The sequence below is a fragment of the Rhinoraja longicauda genome, chromosome 14, assembly GCF_053455715.1.
Source record: "Rhinoraja longicauda isolate Sanriku21f chromosome 14, sRhiLon1.1, whole genome shotgun sequence".
Lineage (NCBI taxonomy): Eukaryota > Metazoa > Chordata > Chondrichthyes > Rajiformes > Arhynchobatidae > Rhinoraja > Rhinoraja longicauda.
In genome coordinates, this window is record NC_135966.1 from 42619656 (window position 1) to 42631170 (window position 11515).

Below are 11515 nucleotides of genomic sequence, written 5' to 3' on the forward strand. Positions count from 1 at the left end.
AATATTTAAAGTACTCATAGTGGAAGGTTATCAATAAAACATAAAATAGCAGTGTCTGTGGGTTTATGTGTAATGTTACTAGATCCTCTGTGCGCTGTTCAGGCTGGCTGTTATCGTCAGTTTTTTGATGCTTGTCCAATTACTTAAAGTGCATGATTTGGTCTCCTCCCCTTCGCCGCTCCATGCCGGCTGCGGTCCTACACCTCACTATTTAAGCTGCACTCCACCGGGTGGAGGAGGTGAGTTCTTGTCTAGGTGAGAGTGTTTCGGACGGTCGCCGCTCCAGCACTGGATGGGAAGGTGAGCGAGTCCAGGGCAAGTTTGGACAGGATGGAGATGCATCGGGTGGAGAGCGGGTGATCGGCTGACTGTGGACATTGGCCGGCCGGGGACTGGATGGAGATATGAGTGTGATGGGCGGCTTCCATCACCGCCCTGTCGGGCACCCGGCCTTTCCCTTTGCCCCAAGCCATCGCTGCCACCAGGAACACCCGTTTGTCCAGAGCTGGTTCCTGAACCAAGGGCCGCTCTCTCCCACTGACTCGAGCCAGCCTTCCTTCAGCCCCGGGCCCGGCGTCAACGGGGCTCTACCCGACCCGGGGCGGCCGGCAGCCGGGGCCCGCAGAGGGCCGCCTGTCCCGAGGAAGGAGCGGCGCCGCACAGAGAGCATCAACAGCGCCTTCTCCGAGCTACGGGAATGTATTCCCAACGTCCCGGCCGACACCAAACTGTCCAAGATCAAAACGCTGCGGCTGGCCACCAGTTACATCGCCTATCTGATGGAGACCCTGGCGAAGGACAGTCAGGGCGGCGAGACAGAGGCGTTCCGCGCCGACCTGAAGAAAATGGAGAGCAGGGAAGGCAAGCGCAAGCGAGAAACGGTAAGGACTGGACCCGCCGCCGACACACACGGTGGTTATTTAGGTGATGGTTGTACTGAACTTTAATGTCTCACATGGTTACGTTTAGCGACAGGAACTGGACCAATAGCCGTGTTTATGTAAAGGTAATAACGGGCATTCCCGGGTAGAAGGAGGTCGTGGCGATAATGCGGAGTATTGTTGATCGATCCTCACACTTTTACGCCAGGTATTACCAGGGTGAGCCCGCGTTGCTGCCAAAGCCACACTTCCCGTTGAAAGCGGCGCGGCGCAGTACAGATGGACTAATAACCAACGCCATCGAAGGAAACCGGGATGAAACATTGTATAGAGTTCCCAGAATTTTACATGAGAAAACTCCAACTTTTCGTAGTTCGTTAACGATCAAGGAAGAACGACCGCCGGCCAAAGGTCGCTTCATCCTTTAAATTCTCAGTCGGGTTGGAAGTGATAGATAGCATCACAAAAAAAATCACGGCCAGTCTGAATAAATCGCGCCTCGCCAATCCGAGGGACTTTGGGAAAGCTATAGGGTGTAGTTTTGTGAATCCAACGCGGTTTAGCTCGTGTTTATAGGTAATTGGAAGAGTGCAGTCGCTGCAGAAACTGACCACCAATAATCACTGTGTTAATGTTACAAAAACAAATCAATTCCAGATCGCGTCTCAATGCGAATTAAGAGACGAGGAATTAGCAGCAAGAGTTGATTTTTAAGTAGAGTTCATAATTATTGGACTAATCTTCATTTATCCCTTGTCTGTCTGGTCTTGTTTGGTCCTGTCGCTAAACTGATGTATTGTTGACATTGACACCCTGTCACTTCCCGACGAAGCCACGGTCGCCTCCGAAATGTTCCCCGGGTTCCTGACAAGGGAATCCAGAACGGATAGCACAGGGTAGGCCATTCGGTCTAGTTGAGCCCCGCTGTCCAAGAGCCCACACGACCAGACCGACGCGACTGTGTGTTCCCTTCTACTGATTCAATGCTTGGTTCTCTTGACCAAACGAGAGAGCAGCCGGTACACAGAGTGCAGGGACGCGGGTTTTCGCCCATACCGATAACATCCTTGTGTTCTTTCAAACAGGGTGAACCGGCGAACGTGGCCAGAAGCGGCGGCGACAAGAGGATGAAGGGAAGGACCGGGTGGCCGCAGCAAGTCTGGGCTCTGGAACTCAGCCAGTGAAGCGGCGGCGGCGGTGGAGTCGCGCGTTTGGCTTCAGCGCCCGGGGATCAGGCGGACTGAGCAGCGGGCGGTGCAGATACTGTGCAAGTGCAATGATAAATCTGTTGACATGACTATGAGAAGGGAAACGAAACGGGACTGTGAAACCCGCTCATTACTCGGTAAAGGAGGTCGGAGTGACTTGGGTGACCTTCCAGAAAGGCCTCTCCCGACCAGGAACCATGTCCAGTGAAGGATTGGACTCAAATGTAGAAACCGGGCCAGCCACACCGAGATTTCATTCGGCTTGGGAACTTTGAGTGAGGCGGGGATTAGTATTGTGACTTTCTGTCACGTCCCACTTCATCAATGTGCTATTGACAACTGTAGTTTAATAAATTGTCTATTTACAGTTCTATGCAACGACATGGTAAAAACAAAGAGCCCAGCCCGAGCTGCTGCCTTTTAAAGGTTGTCCATTGTGGATTGGCTCGGAGCCACCAGAGTACATGTTACCCTCAGGGCCACTTTCACCAGAGTGCTGCCGTCCAGATACCCACTGACGTGTTTCAGTCGCGGACACCTGTGGTTTTAACGGCCTTTTTTTCCGCCGGAGAAGCGACGCTGGTGCAAATCAAACGTGTTTCACCAGTCCTACTCTACCCAGTCCCCTCCGCCCGCGGTCTGTGCGTTAGAATTGCCAGACCCGGCTCATAAACACGGGAATGTACTTTGGAGACGGTCTGCCTCCAGAATGAGCTCAATAAACAGACTGCTCGCTCTAATTGTCTAAATGGAGAAGAGGTTCATTCGGGTTCGCCCACAAACCGACTCCCTGGCCGTCGGGACCAGGAGACATCGATCCCAGTGTTTAGAAGAGCCCTCTGTTTTACTACCAACCATATAAAGAGTCGCAATTGAATATAATCAGTCCCTGAATAATGGTCTCGACAGAAACGCCACCTATTCCTCCGATCCAGAGATGCTGCCTGTCCCGCTGAGTTACTCCAACTTTTTTGTGTCTGTATTCGATGTAAACCATCATCTGCAGTCCCTTCGTACACATAACCAGTACATCCCAGTAGCCGCACCTTCGCCTGTGTCGGTCTCCTTAGAGTCCCAGTAAATTAATACTCAAACTGAGTCATTCTGAACCCCCCCCCCCTGAATTTCAGGCGTCAATTCCTCCCGACGGAGGTTTGATATGGGCGATTCTAATAAATCTGTCAATATTTGTGAAGTCGGTAAGCAAGCGCAGGGAAACGGCGCCGCCACTCGCAACGTTAAAGCTGCAGTCGGTACATCCAGTGTCGACGTCGGAAAGATGCTCGAACTCAAAACACTTTTTAACTCGTATTCTTTATGCCTCGTCAAAAGGCACTAAACGAACCGGATGTAATGGTAAATTATAATAAATCTTCGGAAATATAAGGCGTCACTGTCTTTAAACCATGACGCGGGGCGAGATTTGAAACATTTGCCTTGTCTTTGGGAGTTGTGGTGTGGGCAGGGATCCATGCATTAGTAGGGTCAGGGCCTGGGGTCCATGTATGTGTGACACGACGTGACAATGTGGGAGGTGTGGTGTGGACAGGGAGCGGATCATCCATGAGGGCCAGGGTTATTTTCTCACCCTGTCTCGGTGCATGTGACAATAATAAACTGAGACCAATAATGCCAGCAAGCAATTCACCAGCAGCGCCTTACGGTCCATAACTCAGCTCGATACTCAGAAGCGGTACGACCATTAATGTTGCTGATGTTTTTATTACAGAAGGGAAACATTAACCTCACGGAGTTTAGATTTAAATTGTCTTTCTCGCAATAAGTCTCTTCTGGGAGTGTCAACGTCACACATTTAAATATTTCATATGATACAGCTAGAATTCTAATGATATAATTTACAATATTTACAAGACTTTCTACTGAGTGGAAATGATGACGGCCTTTCCCAATTTGAACAAGATAATGCCAGTTCCAACAGTGATCACCACTGGAGGCCGTTTCCCATCCTGGAGACCCCTCCAAAGATGTTCCACCTATTCCTTACAAATCTCAGAAGTGTCAGATGGTCCAATATTATTTACAAGAGACTTCTAAATTTCTAACATTTTCTGTGTCTGGAATTATTTCTTCATATAAGGCCTGCCTTTTTATTTTAGATGTTTGGAAAAAAAAAATCAGTTGCAGGAATTATAAAATGAGAACAGAAAATGCAGTAAGTGCTCAGTAGGTCAGATCGCAGATGTGGGAAGATACAGAGTTAACTTTTCAGCCATGACACCAGTCTCCAGAATGGGAAAGGAGACAGAAGAAGCACATGAAGCTTCGAGGGGGGGGGGGGGGGGGAGCTGTGTCTCTGATACGGTGAAGCCAGGGTGACCGTGGGGATAGGATGTGTGAGATGCAAACTGCAGAGTAGGGAAGTCTGGTCTTCAGGTCAGATCTTCATGTCCTCCATCTCCAGAGAGACAATGCGGAGAGGAAAAAAACACAAACACACTGATGGGGCAATTGACACAGACTGAGAAACCAAGTTTTCTGAAGTAATGGAATGCTCTGCAATGCTGGAGGCTGCAAAGTGCGTGTTTGTGTCGGGCCCACTGTAACTGTGCAGGGGACTGAGCTCCACTCACACTCAGACCCACTGCTCTGTGCTTCATTGGCCAATGTGAATTGCACGTAGTTTACAGATGAGCACTAAAATCTGGGGCAATGAAGGGAAATGTGAAGAATTGTATTAAATCAAGATTAATGTAAACTGTGCACAATGGGCCAAAATACCTGCTATTAATATATGTTTAGCTCACTATTTTGAATGAGTAACCCATGTCTTAACATGTACATAAAAATATTCACGTTTTCTTTGAAAAATTAATATTATATGTCCTAGTGGCCACCACCTATTGGATTTTAGCATGGAGGAGTTGGGCTGAAGGGTGTTTTTCCATACTGTATGATGTTCTGATTGTTAATCTCAAAAGATGCAACTGCGCTGGAGGGAATTCACTAAGAAAATGACAGGGTTAATGTAGAAGAATTGAGTAGACTAGGGCCCTGCTTAGGGTAGAGAAGAACGTAAAGTGATTTCATTGATATGTATAACGTTCTTAGAGGGCTGAGTGGAATAAACAATGGAAATAATGATTTCCCCTGGCTGAGGATCCTTTAACAAGAAGTCACAGTCTCAACGTGTAGGACTAAAGTAAAGAAACACTTCTTCATTGCTGTTGAATTTTTGGAATTCTCTAACTAAAAAGCTGACTAAAATCAATAATTAATGAAATTAAAGGCATGTGGTGATAGAACAGGAAACTAGCGTTGAGATAGAAGATCAACCACGATTTTGTTGAGTTGGATTAGAGTTGGATTAAGGGATGAAATGGCTTCCTCTTCATGGTCAAATATCTGAGCACTTCCTTCAGCATCACCTTTCATGAAAAGATGACTGTTTCTTGAACTCGCCCTCATAAGTAAACTTTCATTTGAACAGTGAATCTAATGGGATTATGGGGACAGCATTTATGTTCACCAGGAGAGGCAGGGACTGTCTAAGAGGAGTTAGAGATTGCTAAGTGCTAGAGAGAGCACTCTGACTAAGAGAATGCAGTGGAGATCATGGCTCAGCAATATAATTTTGAGGAAGGAACTAAGAAAGTTGCTGAAGGCAGAGTGGCAGACATGGTTTATGTTGACTTTAGTAAGAGTTTTGACAAGGTCCAACATGGTAGTCTGGTCCAGAAGATTAAGGCACATGGTAACTTAGGTGTGCTGGCAAACGAGACCCAAATAGCATTGGTGGTAGGAAGCAGAGGGGAATGGTGTTGTGGTGTTTTTCTGACTGGAAGTCTCTTAAGAGTGTTCCACAGGAACAGTGATGAGACCGTTATTTATTGTTTTACTTGGATAGGAATGTAGATGGCATGATTAATAAGTTTACAGCTGATATAAAAATTAGGGGACCCATAGATGGCAAAAATAAGTTGTTGAAAGATATGGCAAGACATAGATCAGCTGGCAGACACAAAGTGCTGGAGTAACTCAACGGGTCTGGTAGCTTCTCGAGAGAAAAGGAATGTGGGACGTTTCAAGTCGGAACCCTGGTTCACACTGACGGTAAGGATGGGGTGGTGGGGAGAAACTAGAGGTAGGAAAAGGCCAGAACAAATCAGGCAAGCGACAGCTGACCAAGGAAGGATGGAGCCCACAATGGCTCATTGTTGGCTGGGCAGGAGATGTTAACAAAGATGGACAGGGATGTGAACAGTGGAACTAGTAAGATGACTAGAATTGGGGGGGGGGGGGGGGAGAGAGAGGGAATGCAGGGGTTACTTGAAATTAGGGAAATCAGCATTCATACCGCTGGGGTGTAAGCTGCCCATGCAAAATATGAGGCTTTTCCTCCAATTTGCGTGTGGTCTCACTCTGACAATGGAGGAGGCCCAGGACAAAAAGGTCAGTATGGGAATGGGAAGGGGACTTAAAATGTTTGGCAGCCGGGAGATCACAAAGGCCAAGGGGGGCTGAACGAAGGTGTTTAACGAAACGATCACCCAGTCTACCTTTGGTCTCGCCAATAAATAGGAGTCCACATCTAGAACAACGGATTCAGTAGATGAGATTGGAGGAGGTGCAAATGAACCTCTGCATAACTTGAAAGGGCTGTCGGGATCCATGGACAGAGTCAAGGGAGGAGGTATAGGGACAGGTGTTGCATCTCCTGCGGTTGCAGGGGAAGTTACCTGGGAAGGGATGGTTTGGGTGGGAAAGGATGAGCTAACCAGGGAGTTGTGGAGGGAACAGTCTCTGTGGAAAGTGGAAAGGGATGGGAAGATGTGGCTAGTGGTGGAATCCCGTTGAAGGTGGCAAAACTGTTGGAGGATGATGTGTTGTATGCGACGGTTGATGGGGTGAAAGGTGGTACAAGGGGGGCGCTGTCCCTGTTGCTACTGGGGGGAGGGGGAGCAAAAGTGGAACTATGGGACGCAGAGGAGCCAAGTGTGAGGGCCTCATCTGTGATAGAAGAGGGGAACATCCCTTCCTCAATGAATGTTCCCTAACAAAGGATCAGCTGGTCGCAGGCAAAACAGTGGCAGATACAATTTAAATCTGGCAAGTGTGAAATGGTGCACTTTTGGAAATTAAATTCTGGTAAAACATAGAGAGTAAAAGATGGGGGCCATAAGATTTTGTTCCACATATGGACCATGTAGTTCACAACTGAAAGTGGAGATGCAGGTGGGCAGGGCAGTGAAGATGTCATTTGGTATGCTTGCCTTCATAGGCCTCGGCATTGAGTATGAGAGTTGACTTGTCATGTTGCAGCTGCATAAACATTGGTTCAACCACATTCAGATTACTGTGCACAGTTCTGGCTGCCACTCTACAGGAATGATGTGATAGGAATAGAGAGGGTGAGGAAGTGGATCATCAGGCTATTGTCTGGGATGGAGGGCTGAAGTTATAAGGAGAGATCAATTAGGCTGGATTTACTCCCAGTGGAATACAGGAAGGCAGGAGCTTTATAAAATCATGAAGGGAAATAGATAAGATAAATAGATAGTCTTTTCCCGAGGAAAGGGGACTCTAGAACAAAAGCATGCAGGTGTAGGCTGAGAGGGGTGAAATTTAAAGATGATCTGGTGGGTAGGTTTTCCACACACAGGCTTGTGTTTATCTGGAAAGAACTGTCAGAGGGGATTGTAGAGGTAGAAGTACAACATTTAAAAAGCAGTTGGACAGGTTGGAAAGGCAGAGAGGGAAATGGGCCTAATGCTGGGGAGTGGTCCATATATTTAACGTAAAAGGGTTTGTTTCTGTGTACAATTCTATGATTCTAATATCCATCATTAAAAAATTATATCCAAATCTGAACACCACTTTCCAAATATATCTAACCAGTGACCAAAACATTTCATATCACTATCCTCTTTTGCTATTGTATTATTGATTAATTTAAAAAAAACATTGGCCACAAAATTATCCTAATTCGCTAGAAAGATAAAGCAAGAATTTAATTAGTAATTTAAGTTAGAACCTCAAGGCCGTTCCTCAGGAACTTAAGAGGACTGTTTCACCAACTATCAACTTGCCAGCCCAATCAACCACCTTCTGTCCTATCTCTGGTCGAGTCTATGGTTTCCACATTGGCCTCATTACCTACCGAAGATCCCTCAAACACAACAACTGAAACAAATCATCCTTGATCCTGAAGAACTGCCTAAGAAAAATTTGTATCAAGTTGCGAGGACACTCAACAGTGCTAATGTCCTTTGTGCAAACTTCTGTATTTTAATTGAAACCAGTGATTGCTCGTCTTTTGCAAATGTGTTACTCATTAAACAAATAATCTAATAATGTGTGCCATTTTGAGAGCTATATTATAATTTCCATTGGTTTTCATCCTAAACACAAAAGTTAACAATTACGTAATTAAATTTGAAAGAGTGCAGAGAAGATTTACAAGGATGTTGCCAGGACTCAAGGGCCTGATTATAGGGAGATGCTGGGCAGGTTTGGACTTTATTCCTTGGAGCGCAGAGAGAACATAGGTGAGAGGGGAGAGATTTAAAAGGAGGCTGAAGAGCAACTTTATCACACAGAGGGTGGTGGGTGCGTGGAACGAGCTTCTAGAGGAGGTAGTTGAGGCAGGTACTATAACAACATTTATAAGACATTTGGACGGGTACATAGATAGAAAAGATTTATAGGGATATAGTCCAAACATAGGCAGGTGGAAGAACTTGGACCATCTTGGTCGGCATGAACAAGTTGGGCCAAAGGGCCTGTTTCTGTGCTGTATGACTCTGTGACTCAATAATTAACTGTAAGCATTTGTTCTTGCTTCAGTGTATGCATCATTATAATGACTATTTCATGTCAAATTGGTATTTTGCCTGGCTCCATGCTGTCTACCAGGCTGAGCATTTTAACTCTTTGTCTGCTTTGTATCTCCTGATAAGATGGAGACTCGTCTAATATAAATAAACAAACTGGTAATTATGGCAGGAAGAAGTGAACAGTAGTGTACATTGCCCTAATCAATGGTTGCTTTTGCAACCCCAAATCTTTATCAATGAAAGTAGAATCATTGCTTACAATCAGTAACATGTTGGTTTTAATCAGACCCGAGCTGCGGATAGGATAAGGATTTGCTTATTGCATCTTTAAGGAAATAAAAATTCAGCCTTTTGAAAAAAATACCATGAGCTTGTGCCTTATTTGAGGTCTTAATCGGCAGGGCAGGAGTGAGCCTTGTCCATCTGTATGCCTCTGAAACCTGGACGTCTTCCAGCAAGACCTCAGTGTACTGGGGAGATTTCACCAATGTTGGCTGTACAAAATCATTGAGAGAGAATGGTGGTCAGCATCCTCTCCCAGACAACAATGACAGCACTGCCCAAAGGCTCTGTTCAGCAAGCTCTCCCACCTAACACCAGATACCTAAAACAAGCTGCCGTGACATGAAACTATCAGCTGCACAGAGGATTCAACAATTTAATATAGGTAGCAGGGAAAACTCTGGTACTATAGACCCGTGAGCCTTACATCAGTGGTAGTGATGATAATGATCACTTAGGTAGGGACAAGTCAAAGACAGCCAACATTTATCATGGTCACAACCTGTCTGACCTATTTGAATGAATTATTTGAAGAGGTAACAAAGTTTTTCAATGGGGGCAGGGTAGTAGAAGTCATTTGCTTGAACTTTAGTAAAATCTTTGTTTTAAGTTCCCACATGGAGATTGGTTCAAAAGATTTCAACCAAATGGATGCAGGGCAAGTTGGTAAATTGATTCAAAATCAGCTTGGCAAAGAGAGACAGAGGGTGATGGCAGAGGGTTGTTTTTGCAATCAGATGTCACCAGGATTGGCAACACAGGTAGACAGGGTAGCGAAGAAAGTATTTGGAACACTTGTCTTCACTGGTCAGGCCTGATTGCAAGAATTGGGACGTGATGTTATAACTGTACAAGACATTGGTGAGACTACATGTACTGTGTGCGTTTCTCGGTGCCTATCCAAAAGCAGAATGACATTAAGCTGGAGAGGGTGCAGCAAAGACTTGCAACAATGTTTCCCGGACTGGATTTCTTGAGTAATACAAAAAAAACTGATAGGCTGGGTTTCCAGCATTTTTCTCATTAAGGGGTGAATAATTAAGGGGAATCTGATGGACACATTCACATGTTGGGTGGTATATATACGGAACAAGCTGCCAAAGGAAATGATAGAGGTGCAATTGCAATAGTTTAAAGACATTCGGACAGGTGCATGAATATGAATGGTTTAGAGGTTTATGTACCAAATGTGGGCAAATGGACCGAGCTCAGATCAGCAATGAGTACAAATACAATATTTAAAAGACATTTGGACAGGTGCATGGATGATAATGGTTTAGAGGTTTATATTCCAAATGTTAGCAAATGGGCCTAAATGAGATAGGCAATTTGGTAAGCGTGGATGATTAGGGCCGAATGGTCTGTTTTCATGCTATACAAATAGACAATAGACAATAGGTGCAGGAGTAGGTCATTCAGCCCTTCGAGCCAGCACCGCCATTCAATGCGATCATGGCTGATCACTCTCAATCAGTACCCCGTTCCTGCCTTCTCCACATACCCCCTCACTCCGCTATCCTTAAGAGCTCTATCCAGCTCTCTCTTGAAAGCATCCAACGAACTGGCCTCCACTGCCTTCTGAGGCAGAGAATTCCACACCTTCACCACTGTCTAACACAAAAAGGTGCGCATTGGTCAGTATGGACAAGTTGGGTTGAATGGCTATTCATAGCCTGCCCAACCTAACCCTGTAACTCAGGCCCTTGAATCTTGGCAACATCCTAGTAAATCTTACCTACAATCTTCACCATTTTGGTGGTCAACCTCCAGAGGACTCTTTATATTTGCTTTCAGCACCTTGTCATTGTGACTCCACAAACAATGTGCTGTCTACACCTCCACCTGCAGATAACACTAAAGTGGGTGAGATGTTTTCTGCAGTAACAATGTCTGATGATGTTGCCTACATGGACTGAGTGAGGTATACAAAATTGAGGGGCATTTTTGGGTACAGTTCTAATTGTCCAGCTACAGGAAGGATGTCATTAAGCTGGAGACGTGCAGAAAAGATTCACCAGAATGTTACACAGGCTTGAGTTATAGGGAGAGGCTGGGACTTTGTTTATTTGAGCACATGTTTAAGGTAGATGGGGAGATTTAAGATCTCAGGAACAACTTAGTCTGAATTGTGCTAAGAGTTATCAGTATTTTGATGTTAAGTTAGAAGCCAAAATGTTTGAGGAAGTAGACATAAATTCTAGTCGCAAGTTGAATGTTGCTTAACATTACAAACTTCTGCATCTTTTGGTGGAAGCGGTTGCTTATACCCACATCTAGCTCTTGCAGAATAATTAATAATATAGAAATAATGCACTAGTCTTTATGCCTATGGTTCTATAATTCCATGTAA

The 11515-nt window shown here is 45.4% G+C and overlaps 1 protein-coding gene across 1 annotated transcript; it reads left to right on the forward strand.

Moving 5' to 3' along the window:
- The first annotated feature begins 242 nt into the window (after window positions 1–242).
- Window positions 243–3392, forward strand: LOC144599943 (heart- and neural crest derivatives-expressed protein 2-like). Its single transcript, XM_078411215.1, has 2 exons — window positions 243–881; window positions 1967–3392. Exons 1-2 carry the CDS (start codon window positions 405–407, stop codon window positions 2063–2065), a joined length of 576 nt encoding a protein of 191 aa, XP_078267341.1. The 5' UTR covers window positions 243–404; the 3' UTR covers window positions 2066–3392.
- The last annotated feature ends 8123 nt before the right edge of the window (window positions 3393–11515 follow it).